At 42.9% G+C, this 13,817-nt stretch overlaps 1 protein-coding gene across 1 annotated transcript in view; it reads right to left on the bottom strand.

Annotated features, from left to right (window-relative positions):
* Positions 1–5,409, bottom strand: part of Agbl2 (AGBL carboxypeptidase 2) — a 33,841-nt gene extending 28,432 nt beyond the window's left edge. The window contains exons 1-5 of the mRNA XM_026399173.2: positions 5,068–5,409; positions 4,771–4,905; positions 4,455–4,518; positions 3,303–3,437; positions 610–795 (exon numbers count right to left, since the gene is read on the bottom strand). Coding sequence (XP_026254958.2) covers positions 610–795; positions 3,303–3,437; positions 4,455–4,518; positions 4,771–4,806 — 421 coding nt within the window. The 5' untranslated portion in view covers positions 4,807–4,905; positions 5,068–5,409. The remainder of the gene's footprint in view (positions 1–609; positions 796–3,302; positions 3,438–4,454; positions 4,519–4,770; positions 4,906–5,067) is intronic.
* Positions 5,410–13,817: the final 8,408 nt, after the last annotated feature.

Here is a 13,817-nt window from a genome sequence, read left to right as displayed (position 1 = left end):
TATATAAAAGTCCATTGACGGGGGCCGGGGTTGTGGCTCAGTGGTAGAGTGCTCGCCTAGCATGTACGAGGCCCTGAGTTCGATCCTCAGCACCACATTAAAAATAAACAAATAAAACAAAGATATAAAAAAAAAGTCCATTGACAACTAAAAAAATATAAAAAAAGAAAAGATTGTGCTTACATCATCTTTATGGTTACTAATATCATAAAAAGACCCTATCATTCCCCCCCAAAACTCAAATAAACTCAAAATATATTTAAAAACAGTAAAAACTATTCTGGAGTATATATCTTTCATCAATTATATCTATTCCACTCTAGTTTACAATTTGATCTAACTTTTTTTTTCTTAAATCTTTATTTTTATGTGGTACTGAGGATCAAACCCAGAGGGGCAAGCACTCTACCAAATGAGCTACATCTCCAGCCCCTGATGCAAGTTTTTAATGGTGAAGTATATCAGTTTCCCAGAGCTTAACCATTTCAGGGTAAGTTATAGCTGCTGACTCTGTCCTGTCTCATACTTCAGTGTATAGGACTTTAAATTCTAAGGCCTTGAAATAAAGTCAGGCAAAACAGCAAGACCACCACACATAAATCATATTACCAATATGATGAATGCTTTCTTTGATGACCTCACATTCTATTGGCCATCTTGGAGCCTGAAGTGTCCCTTTGCTAGAGAAAAAGGCAAAGAGTTCTCGAGGTTCTCGAAGACGTGGGTTTACTTGGTCCAACTCATCAAAAAGAAGCTGTCTGCTCCTAAGAAGTGGTGAACTCAACATAAGAGAATCTGTCAAAGGGAAGAGGAAATGCATGAACAACTTTCTTTTTCTCTTTGGAAACCTTATTGCTCATCTATAGCAGCTAAGTAATTTTAAGCACTATATTAAAATATTAGCATATATGTCTAGTGCTAATGATAATATTTATCCTTTAAGAAGGAGACTTAATCCAGGATGATAGATTTGAAATTATAAAATGCTATATTAAAATTCTGCATAATCCTTTAAGTGTTTTAATATAAAGCTTCAGAGTAAGTTAGAAAAAATTTTAATTATTAAGTCCAAGACATTTCAACAGTAGGTTAAACAAATAAAAGGATACTTAATATGTCATACTATTTTATTTTGTTTGGAATGACAGAATTTTCAATTCACCGACTAGCATAAAACTTTATTAATTACAGTGAAACAATCTATAAATTAAGTTTCAGGCCCGTGATGTATTCATCTGAAAGTTCAAAGTGGCTTAGAAAATAAAGAGGATGGAAAGGAGCAGAAGAGAGAAGAGCTTGTAGGGAGAGGTGGTGAGAAAAATGAGAGTAAAAAAGCTTTCAGGAAGGCCGGGGAGGAAAAGAGACAAAGAAAGAAAAGAAGAGGAAAGCAGGAACTGCAGTCTGAAGGCCTCTCAGTTCACATCAGATGTGAATTCCAGGCCTGGCTCAGGCAGGGAGAGCAGGAGATGAAGACACATTCCCACCAGAGAGTCTGAAATTCCTGGTCTGGAAGGACAGGAAACACCTCTGCTTATAGCCTTTATCTGAATATGCAGAGCTGAAGATAAACAGGCCATAGAAAAAGAAAGAAGGCACAACTTGTCCTAAGGTCTTTGTCCTTCTCTTTTTTGCCCACTGTCCCTCACCTCATTCCTTCTCACCCAAATGTTGGGCTTCCACGTTTCTTTCTTTTTATCTTTTTTTTTTTTTTTTTTGGTATTGGGGATTGATCCCAGGGACACTTAACCACTGAGCCACATCTCCAGTCGTCCTTTATATTTTTTTTAGACAGGGTCTCACTAAGTTGCTTAGGGCCTCACTTTGAGTTGCTAAGGTTGGCTTTGAACTCATGATTCTCCTGTCCCTGCTTCCCAAGCCACTGGGATTACAGGCATGTGCCACCCTGGCCAGCTACATTTCTAACTGTATCATAATTTAATGGGGGAGAAAAGGCAATGAAAAAGTGGTAATAGCTGCTGGATTTCACGCATAATTATAGAAATGTAAATCAAAGTGGGCTGGGGACATAGCTCACTTGGTAGAGTGCTTGCCTTGCATGCACAACGCCCTGGGTTCAATCCTCAGCACCACAAAAAAAAAAAAAAAGGGAAGAAGAAAGAAATATAAATCAAAGTCACAAAGAGATCCTTTTTTTTACCTAATGGGCAAGAAAAACGTTTACATGACTTTACATTCATCCTAGCAAAACGATACTCTCAGAACTTGCTGAAGGGCTGGGGAAATAGCTCAGTTAGTAGAGTGCTTACTTCACATGCACAAAATCCTGAGTTCAATCACTAGCACTACAAAAAAAAAAAAATGGATGGATGGATGGATTGGGAGGGTGCAGCATGGAATGAGAAGGAGCCAGGAGGCAATTTGTAGGCTGTTTCAATAGTGAAAAATGATGGCAGCTTGGACTGATATGTATGGTTGAAAGGGAGCTTATGAAGGGCTAGGATTGTGGCTCAGTGGCAGAGTACTTGTCTAGCATGTGTGAGGCACTGGGTTCGATTCTCGGCACCACATATAAATAAATAAAATAAAGGCCTGTTGACAACTAAAAAAGAATATTTTAAAAAAAGAAAGAAAAACAAGGTAGCTTATGAAGAAGACAAATTATAGATGGACACAATACCTTTGTTTTATTAATTCATTTTTATGTGGTGCTGAGGATCAACCCAGTGCCTTACATGTGCTAGGCAAGTGCTCTACCACTGAGCTACAACCCCAGCCCTGGTTGGATATATATTGAGAGAAAAATTCAACTGCATTTTGGACCTTAGATTTAAGATGAAAATACCCCTGTAAAAAATTGCTTTTACTTAAGCTAGCTGGAATTGGTTTCCTCTACTCTTATGCACAGAGCCTTATAAGCACACTCACCAAAACTGTGTGCAAAAAATTAATATATTCTCTTGATGAAAGAATCTTAATACATTTTTGACATTTTAAGAAAATTTAGAACATACAGCATTTTATTTTTTTTAAATATTTATTTTTTAGTTGTAGTTGGACACAATACCTTTATTTTATTTATTTATTTTTATGTGGTGCTGAGGATCAAACACAAGGCCTTTCACAGCTACCGCTGAGCCACAACCTCAGCCCCAACATACAGCTTTTTAATTTAAATCTGTAAACCAAAGTAGATCTACAGAACATTTTTGAGTGAGGTCAGAAATAGGAGCCAAAGCCACTTTCTTGGCCTCTCCCCACATAAGGCCACATTTTCCTGAATTTCTGGAGGAGTTGTCAAGGCAGAAACATTCTGGGGATCACCCACACTGATTACTACTCACACAGAAGTTTCTCCTTTTGCAGAGTATCTGGTATCAAATCATTTCTTTCTCCAAAAGAGACATTCAGTAGGTACTGAGGATTATTCTTCTGAACATGCTGATGTGTAGCTGAGTTTGGTAAACTGCCTTTCTGGGCTAAGAATAAACGGTTTAATTAAAGTTGTTAGCAGGCTGGCTCATCACCTCTAACATCAAGGTCAATACCTAAACCACCACTACTATTATTGCTGCCTATCACCTTGGGCCTTTACAGTGAATTTATTCCATTTTTAAAAGAGCTTTCACATTCCAATTTATGTGAATTAAGCAAGATTATCTCTATTTACCACAGAGGAAATGAGAGAGTGAGGAGACTAGAGAAGCATTATGGTATAGTGGAATGAGAAAGGACTTGGGAGGGAGAAAGAACAGTGGCTGCAAAAGTTCCCAAGAGAGCCAAATCCAAGTGAAGGCAGGTTAACATGGTGGAAGCAAAGCACTGATGCCAGAAGACACTTGCCCTGAGGGCATATGTGCTGAATCTGGTAAACTAGAAATTCAGTTTGACAAATGAATAATCACTTAGAAAATGAAACAGTCAAGCCAGGCATGGTAGGGCACACCTGTAATTCCAGCAACTTGAAAGGCTGAGGCAGGAGGTTTGCAAGTTCAAGGACAACTTAGTGAGAGCCTGTCTCAAAATTAAAAAGAGTTGGGGATGTGGCTCAGTGGTTAAGTGTCCCTGGGTTCAATCCTCAGTTAAAAAAAAAAAAAAAAAAGGAGGAGGAGGAGGAGAAGGAGGAGGAGGAAAGAAGAAGAAGAATCGTGGTTGTCAAGACACTTCTGAAGAATAAGTAAGTACAAGGGGCAAGGTGGGAGAACATGCCTTTCCAGATATCAGGAGTATTTTAACTTCACATAGTAATTAAGAGATGGTGGTATTGGTGGCAAGGATAGACAAACACACCAATGAAAGAGAAAGCTTAAAATAGACCTTTGTATAAAGCAAGTCTCTCACTTGATAGAGGTATCATAGAAGATCATTGGGGGAGGACTTTTCACTAGTGGACTGGAAAAATTACTTACTAGTCTATCCAAGCACAACTCTCCCAATTAATGAAACAATTCACCTCCTGAACCCAGGAAAGGTGATGTTTGATAGGAACGTATTACCTTTAAAGTAGCCATAGTATTGGAGGTGACGGTACATAAAGTCCTCATAGGGATCAAGAAGAGTCTGTGAAAAGGAAAAACCATCTAAGTCAGGAAAGCCCTTTCAAATGACACGGAAAGCTCACAAGCCTTGTTGCATAGGACAGTGTACTTGAGGGCCTTTGTAAACAAACCAAGTGAAATCCATGCTACTTATTCTACCTTGAGTACCAAGATCTTTAGCTGGGACAAAGGTATCACCAGACTATACCTTCTGATCTAGGGTTGGATTTCTGTGGAGTTTTGCGGGGAGGGGTTGGAGGGGGCGTGTACCGACCTCTTGCTTTCTCTCGGTTTCCAATGCCGGGAACATGTTACTTCTGCATGGTATGCTGAAAGCCAGTCAGTGGCAACGCATGCAGCCGCAACCCCTGCCTAATTTCCAAAAGGGCAGCTGATTACACAGGAGAAGCTAAAAACCAGAACAGGAAAAGTCAAAGGACTGTGCTTACTGTCGGGTCACACGCTCCTCCCCCTCTTCGGCTCCCACAAGGACAGACTTTAGGAACCCCAACCAACCCAGCCTCTCAAACAAGAACCAGGCGACGTTCCCACCCGAGGCCGGGCGGCGCACCTGAGCAGTCAGGGGCGACCACACATCTTCCCGCCTCCTCTTCCGGAGGCACCGGGACCCCGGCGGGCCCCATGCTTCGGTCTCCCTGATAGGGGAGATCCTCCACCAGGACTCCCCAGGCAACTGAAAGAAACGGGGACAGGGGACGCGGCGCAGGAGTCGGAAAAAGTAAGGTCAGGGGGTCGAGAGTGGGTCCTGAGAACGGAGCAGGGGTTCAGAGCCACCTGGTCAGGGGCCTCCTGAAGGGTCGAGGAGGGAAGCAGGACAAAGTTCGCGGCAGGAGCCTGGGTGAGGCGGAAGCCCGCCGCTCGCAAGGCAAGAAGCTCGGCAGTCCCAGCAACCGGGTTCACCTGCCACCGCTTTCTGCGCGGGCGCGCGTAGCTTAGCAACCGCCAGCGGCAGCCGGAAGAACTGAGCGCCGGCATTTCCGGAAGCTAGGCCCCGCCCGAAAGCGCCCGCGGGAAACCCGAGAAGGTGGGCCTCTGGCAGGGCAGACACCAGAGACTTATTCATTCTTCCTCTCTCCTGCTTTACACCTTGTAAGGAAAATGGAGTCGATCAGCCTCGCTCACCCGGATAACTAGGAAGAAATGGTTGAGATGCCTCCTGTAAGGCAGGAAAACGGCGCATGCGCATTCTTATACAACCGCAGGGTGGCTGGTTTGACCCGCCGCCGGCTTTGTTGTAATTCTGTCTGTGAACTGAACAGGGCTTTCCTCTCAGTGGATTGCCCACCCTTCGAATAAAGGCTTGTCAGATCTCCCTGTGGCTCGGCCTTTGGACTTCGGCATACGCACACCTTCAGTCAGCCTGCCTGGGGTTGAGCGGTTGCACTACAGTTGAGCCTAGTGGCAGGACTAGCAGCAGCCGGGTATGGAACCCGCTCCACCTGTGGAGGAAGGTGTAGAAGGGTGGCCAGCCACGAGCATGTGGTATTCTGTGGCCGAAGCTCCCTGTGGTAAAGATTTTCTCAGAGCAAAGAAAAAGATAACATGGAGCTGTTAGGTAGTAACTAGCGGTGAGCGGTGGAATGCAGGCAAGGTCACAAGTGTTCTTTAAATCACTTTAGGGTCTTTAAACAACTTACAAAGTGCTGGGGTCCAACCCCATCAGGGATCCAGGGGTCCTGAAGAATGAGTGGCATCGGCCAAAGAAGAGATAGGACAATAGGTTGCAAGTTAGGAGCAGCCTCCAGAAGGATCTGCTGCCCCTAGAGGGGCCTTTATTTTTATACCATTTTTGCAGGTATTTTTTCGGTAGTTAATGGATAGCCTCAAAGCCCGAAACTTCTTTGATTTACATAATTTTCAAGAGTTACAATCTTTTATGACACATATTGATTACCTAAGATATTGAATACATTGTTTAAAATATTTTTCTATAACCTTTGCCAATCATAATTAAGCTTTTACATTTTCACCTCAACCTCTAGGTGCTAGGCTATGCAACTAGACTACATGTCTCCTGATCTATTATTAACTTTTAACTTTAAAGCATACCTATAATTTTTTCATTAACCTTTAACTTTAAAGCATATCTGTGATTATTGGTAAGCTTTCTTCTAATCTAAAGTCCCAGTAAAACACACTTAAAATAGTGAAAGTCTATTACTTAAAAGCCTACTACTCTGAAGTGTCGCTAAAATATATCTCTTAATTTTACATTATTCTATTTTTACTTTCCAAGGTAATTTCCTTTTTTCATATCATCTATTTAACTGCTTTCTTAGAGTTACTTTGATCCTTGGTCAAAGCACACCAATTCTTCTGTCTTTGTAATCTTTAACTAAAGGGCAGGCTCTGCACCTCAACCTATTTGCCATTAATTTTAACTATGTGTTTCCCATTCGCATCATGAATTCCTGGGTAAGGCAAAGGAGGGTCTGTTGGTGGGGAAAATGTGTGTTGCACAGGTTGTGGCTTTAGAACAAGGAAATTAGTGTAAATTGTTAAGCTTTTCTCAGGAACCTCGATTTGCAATCAGTTCCCTGTGAATTTCTTGAGGAATAACACTATTGTTTGTATCCTGAAAGATATTGAAACACACCCATACTAACATGGCCCCCCTAACTAGGATGGCCACCATGACAGTTCCAGAGAGGACCAACTAAGGCCCCAAAACTCCACTGTCCGACATGATAGAGGAGTTGAACACCCGATTGACAAAGAATATACAAGGTGGTCCCCAGTTCTGGTAAACATGAACCAGTGATAAATGGAGATGGCATCGTCTCCTTTGTCATTCTCTGGAGATGGCCCATTCTCTCTCTTGCCGGTACCTTCTGCTTAAGTCTCACTTTGCTTTTACTTTATTTCACCTATAATTAAGTTCTCTTGCATGACTTTTGGTGTCTGACTTGAAATTTTCTTTTCGACAGAACACAAGAACTGATGTCTGGAGTTTCAGCTCCCTGCTTTCCTGTGTCAGAACTATCAGATTCAGTGTGAGCCTTCCTGGACTCAGTTGTAACATTGTTGCTACTCTGTAATATAGAAATAGAATGTTCAAGTAGGAATGTATATTACCTTTTATGGGAGACAAAGAACTAGTATGTAAAGGAAAACTAACAAGACTAGGACTATGCCCTCCTGCACCAAAGGTTCAGCCTTTGAATAAGGATCTGCTGAGCCAGTGCTGACACAAGTGCTGTTTCCTGACCTGGTCTCTAGTACCCTACAACATCCTGGCTACCTGGGCCCCTCCACAGGAATGGGCAGAGGTTGATGGTACCCCCGTAGGGTTGAAAAAGGTCTTATACCAGGTGGGAGAGTGGGAAAATGCAGTGTGTTTGGCCGCTGGGCCCATTGGATGGTTGTTCCTTACAGTCTATGGGAGGTTACCGAGAAGATGCAAGACTTACAGGATAAAAAAGAAACCATGGAATCTATAATGCAATCAATAGAAGAGAACCTCTGTACCTTGGAAAAATAACCTCAGCCTTCCCTATGTGTTGGTGGAGCCAAAGGAGTAAGAAGAGGGGGATCCAACCATTGGTAATGCAGAAAACAAAACAATAACGGCAGGTGGCTTCAGGTTAACAGCCAGAAGAGCCGGCCCAGGTAACCAAGTTCACCATGTACCAACCATTTATTCAAGCAGAGTTGGCAGACTTGGGAAAGCAATTTTGACAGACGCCAGGAAAACCCTTGGCCACTTGGTTATTAATGCCTCTGGGATTTAGGAGGGGATAGTATTATGTTTAGTGCCTTGGAAATGGAGAAATTACCATCCATAATTACTCACCCCTCTTTGCAGCAGAGATTACATAAGTCAATGCCACAGGGGTGAACAAGGATACCACTCTTTATTTGATTGGGTAATGACTGCTATCTTCACTGTTTGGTCAAATGTGGGGGATGTCCCAGAGACCATAAGTAAATGGTAATCATGTGCATACCTGGTCCAGGCACTACGAGTGTTGGGGATGAGATGGGCCATGTTTAACTTGAATACTCATGGGCCAAATGATGAACAGTTTATAGCTGGCATGAGGAACCTAATATCACAGAATGCCCCATTGACATCTTTTGGGACCTTATGTCTATCTTAATTCTGTATGTGGGTCACCTATTAATGAGGAGACCATTATGGTGGTCATCCTGGGGAAAGTGAAGGATTGATGCCAACAAAAGGGGGTCCAAACCACTGCTAAGACTACCCTTTCAGTACCTCTTCTGATGAGAGAAAGAAAGACCCATTAAGGTAACAAAAGCCCATTTAAAAAAAAAAAAAAAGTTGAGCTGGAGCTGTGGCTCAGCAGTAGGTAGCACACTTGCCTGGCATGTGTGAAGCACTGGTTCGATTCTCAACACCCACATATAAATTTAAAAAATAAATGTCTGGACTGGGAATGTGGCTCAACTAGTAGCGTGCTCACCTAGCATGCGTGAAGCACTGGGTTCGATTTTCAGCACCACATAAAAACAAAATAAAGATGTTGTGTCCACCTAAAACTAAAAAAAAAAAAATTAAGAAAGGAAAAAAAATGTCTATCAACAACTAAAAAGTAAATAAAAAAAAAAAAAAGGAACAAGAACCCAAATGTGGATAGAACTTTCGGAAGCAGGAAGTCAATAGAGACAAAATAGATGGCAAGCCAAACACATATTTGCTACAATTATGAAAATAGTTGAATAGGGACCAGCAGTTCCTCCATGTAAAGAAGCAAAATCCAAAGGTGGACCTGGAGCTGAACTCGGTGGCAAATGCTTATAATCCCAGCGGCTTGGAATGCTGAGACAAAAAAATCTCGAGTTCAAAGCCAGCCTCAGCAATGGTGAGGCGCTAAGCAACTCAGTGAGACCCTGTCTCTAAATAAAATACAAAATAGAGCTGGGGGTGTGGCTTAGGGGTCAAGTGCCCCTGAATTCAATCCCCAGTACAAAAAAAAATGCACCTACAGAGGCATGTCCCCTACATCTAGAGGATTATCTAGTCTCCCAAGGTTTTTAGGAGGAAGGGGACTATACCTTCTTCAAGTTTAAATAGGGAGGGGGGTAACATACCCATTGGCCCCACATGGAACTGGTTATCCACTGGTCCCCCACTAATGTACAACAAGTATTATTAGTTCTGGTAGATGCCCGGGCCAGATATACTCTGTTGTGCAGTAACCTGGATAAATTCCGGGGCTGATTACATATATAGAATGGATGCAGAGGCCATAGTATAAAAGAGCAAGCCATTGGCTGCTTGCCCCCACATGAACATCCAGTCTATGTATCTCCAATCGTGAGCACATTTTATGTGTGGACATCCTCCAGACAACAGCAAGAGAGTTTCACCTATGTATCTGTGCCATAAAGACAATGGTGAGGGGACATGTGAAGCAGCTCCCAATGGTGCTGCTGCCGCCACAAGCCTCACCAATTCCAAGCAACATAAACTGCCTGAAGGGCATGAAGAGAGAATCACATATGCTGGGCATAATGTGACCTGCCTGTCGTCCCTTCAACTCCCTGGTATGACCAGTGAAGAAAAAAGATGAATCCTAGAGAATGACTGTAGACTCAATATTATGTCCTCCAATACATGCTGCTGTCCCTTTGGTGGCTGACTGTGGCTTCTGTCCCGGTGGCTTAAGCACTCAGACTTTTTTGCCCATCCATGGATGCCAATTGCCAGGTTTTGTTCGAGACTAAAACACTCAGAGGTCACTCTAGGGGAACTGGGCTGCATGAAATAACCACACAAGAGACAGAAATACCTTTTTCTTGGGGTTGCTGTGATGGTTCCTCTGACCTTAAGGGTCTGCAGAAAGACAGGCAGTACGTGCTGACCCTTTTATTGAGGTAAAGCCATTCAAATGAGGCAAGGGGTCAGGTTTCAGGGGGTTGAGTCTAGCTTCATGATGTCTGCTGTCAGCAGGTTGACTGACATCTAGGACGGCCACACCCAAGGGCACAGTAAAATAAGGGGACACACACAAAAGGTACTTCCATGGAACATTCTATCCCAAACAGGGCAAGGGGTAATATTACAAAGGAACAGGTGAGCATAGCTCCACCCATGGGGCTATAGGAAGGCACATGCCCATGCACGAAGACACTGTCCCTTGAACCCAAAGGGCGGGGCAGTCTACGGGCATGGCTGCTGCCTGACTGCCTCAGTCACCCAGCCAGGGAGTGACTTAGTCACGTGCAAGGTTGGTCTCCCACAGCTGACTTGATGGATTGACTAACGACTTTTGTAGCTGATTTGGCGAATGCCTTCTTTTCCATAGTTTTTTTTTTTTTTTTGTTCTTTTCCATAGATTCATAGATATTCCTGCTGATAGCGAAGTCTAGTTTGCTTGTTAGACCAGGATGCAAGAAAAGACAACTGACTCCAATTAAAATCAAATTAAAGCAAGCTTATTATTTCGACCGGCCGGGCTGCCTCTCCTACCCAAAACCGCGGGAACAAGACAGCAGCCGCAGCTGTCCTGCAGTCCAGCTTTATAGTCCAGAAAGTTACACAAAGTGGGGTTACAGATAACAAAACTCTGAGGAGCATAACACTAATGGTAGTTTACATTTTTGCTGGCCCCAACATCAGAATTTATGAAGGTCATTAGAGCCTCAGAAAGGGTTGTTATCTGGCCAGGGAAGGCCAAGATTTGTGAGGCGTCACTAAAGTTTCAGAGAAGGTTGCTATCTGGTCAGAAAGCCAGGCATGGGTGAGTTCAAGGCAAGGGCAGGCATTCCAAGCAGGTTCAGAATTTGCAGTAATTTATAGTAAAGCCGAAATTATCTTTTCATGGCTTTGTGGCGAGATGGCTCCCAATTTTAAGAAAAGATCAGGTTGGGTCTATCACTTCCCCTTGGGATGGGCAACAATGAACATTTACCATGCTGCCTCAGAGTTATTGCATTGTCCAGCTGTATCATAGCCTAGTAGCCTCTGACGTGGCCTAGTGGCCAAAACCATCCACTGTATGTCTATTTCACATTGTTGATGATATTTTGTTAACCAGTGATTCTCTTGCAGATTTAGAGATACTGTGCTGAAATTGCTAGCACAACCTTAAAATTCAGATATCTTATGTCTCCTTCCAATGATATTATATTGAGAAGTATTTTTGTACTGTCCCTCTGGTCAATTATGAATGCCCTCTTACTAATACATATTGAATCTGAGAAGCTCATAAAAGCACTTCTTTTTTTGGTACCAGGGATTGAACCCAGGGGCACATTAATCACTGAGCCACATCCCCAGAATTTTTTGTATTTTATTTAGAGACAGAGTCTTGCTATGTTGCTCAGGGCCTCGCTAAATTGCTGAGGTTGGCTTTGAACTCATTATCCTCCTGCCTAAGCCTCCTGAGCTGTGCCACCCTGTCTGGCATATGAAAGCACTTCTAAAGGTGTGATACCACCAGACAGCTCAGCCATTGCTGCCTAAAATATTGTCCATGGACTCAGAATTGGCCTATATTTTGCCAGAGGGACAATTGCTTTTGTTAGTACCTGTAACTGCCTTGCCTCTTTGCCCTTAGGTACATATGGGCCAATATGCTGGCTCACTGCCATGGCAAATCAGTCCAGCATCAACCTCTAATTGGATTTGGTTGCAAACATGGAACACAACTGACCCTTAGTGGAATCATATAAAGGGCCATATTAAGAAAAATTTTTTTCTAGTTGTAGATGGACACAGTCTGTTTTATTTTTGTGGTGCTGCTGAGGATTGAACCCACTGGTTCAAATGCTAGGCAAGTGCTCTACCACTGAGCTACATTTTTGAAGATGTGTAACAGTAGGTCAATCTTTCATGACACGTTATTCAATATGGGATGGCTTTAGATGGCTCCCTACCGAAGTTGTAGAGCTTAACCAAGAAGCACCCTGTATGTTGAAAATAGAGGGCCATTAAGAACTGAGAGGTGGGAGGGAAAGGGAGTGAGAAGGGAGTGAGAAGGGAAATCGCATGGAAATGGAAGGCGATCCTCAGGGTTATACATAAGGACATATAAGAGGAAAGGAGGGGTAAGACAAGATAATACAAATCGAAGAAATGATTTACAGTAGAAGGGGTAGAGAGAGAAAAGGGGAGGGGAGGGGAGGGGGGATAGTAGAGAATAGGACAGACAGCAGAATACATCAGACACTAGAAAGGCAATTTGTCAATCAATGGAAGGGTAACTGATGTGATTCAGCAATCTGTATATGGGGTATAATTGGGAGTTCATAACCCACTTGAATCAAATTGTGAAATATGATGTATTAAGAACTATGTAATGTTTTGAACGACCAACAATAAAAAAAAAAAGAAAATAGAGGGCCAAAAGAACTCTGGGGTGGACCCTGCAAGCCTTATGCACTATAATAGTTAAAGGTTCTAACATGAAACGGTAGTCGTGCCTAACTTGTCCCTCAGAATATTTATGGGTATATGGACAACATGGATGTTCGTATTTACCTACCAAATGGACTGGCCAAAGCACTTGGGGAAGGTCATACCTCCCTCCCAGCAAAGGTTGAAAAGACCTTATTTGAGTGGTGATCCAGCTGGGACACTTTCAAGAAATGGCATCATATGAAATGTACTCCATGGTTTTTCACCCTAAGGGGCCACCATTGTTAATGAGAGATTAGAGTACTGGCACTGCATACAGAAAGTCCCAGGTGAGAGAGCCTTCAATGCCATCCACAAGTCCCTTAGCTTCTTCTTTTTTTTTTTTTTTTTTTTAATATTTATTTTTTTTTTAGTTCTCGGCGGACACAACATCTTTGTTGGTATGTGGTGCTGAGGATCGAACCCGGGCCGCACGCATGCCAGGCGAGCGCGCTACCGCTTGAGCCACATCCCCAGCCCCCTTAGCTTCTTCTTAAAGGAAGAAGTGTACCAAATGAGTGAGGAAAGTAGTGTTAAAAAATCAGATGGCTTTTGATACACTGCTTCCCAAGGTGAAGTATGTCCTCTTGTAGACAGTGAATTTTGACTATATATACCACATGAGTGCCACAATGTAAGCAGGCACTGCAAACCCTAGCTCTTGAACTCAGCAAATTGAACATCTAACAATGGATCTCCTTCAAGAACCATGGGCTTCCCTGGCTGCCCCATGAAGATGGGTCTAATCTTTGCAAGGAACAACTTGTGTTATTAGTAACTTGCTGTTGTGACTTAAATTGCTGCTGTGGGTTATGGGAACAGTGCTCTGCCCTCCTTGCCAAGGGACCTTCACAGAAGACTCCTGTTGTGTAGACTGTATGGTGTGGAAGCAATGATAAAGCTGTCTTATGCAAGTCAGAAACAGCACTTGTGCA

This window comes from Urocitellus parryii, chromosome 4, assembly GCF_045843805.1.
Source record: "Urocitellus parryii isolate mUroPar1 chromosome 4, mUroPar1.hap1, whole genome shotgun sequence".
Classification (NCBI taxonomy): Eukaryota; Metazoa; Chordata; class Mammalia; order Rodentia; family Sciuridae; genus Urocitellus; species Urocitellus parryii.
The sequence above is the reverse complement of the archived record's forward strand: the minus strand, read 5'-3'. Positions and strand labels throughout refer to the sequence as shown.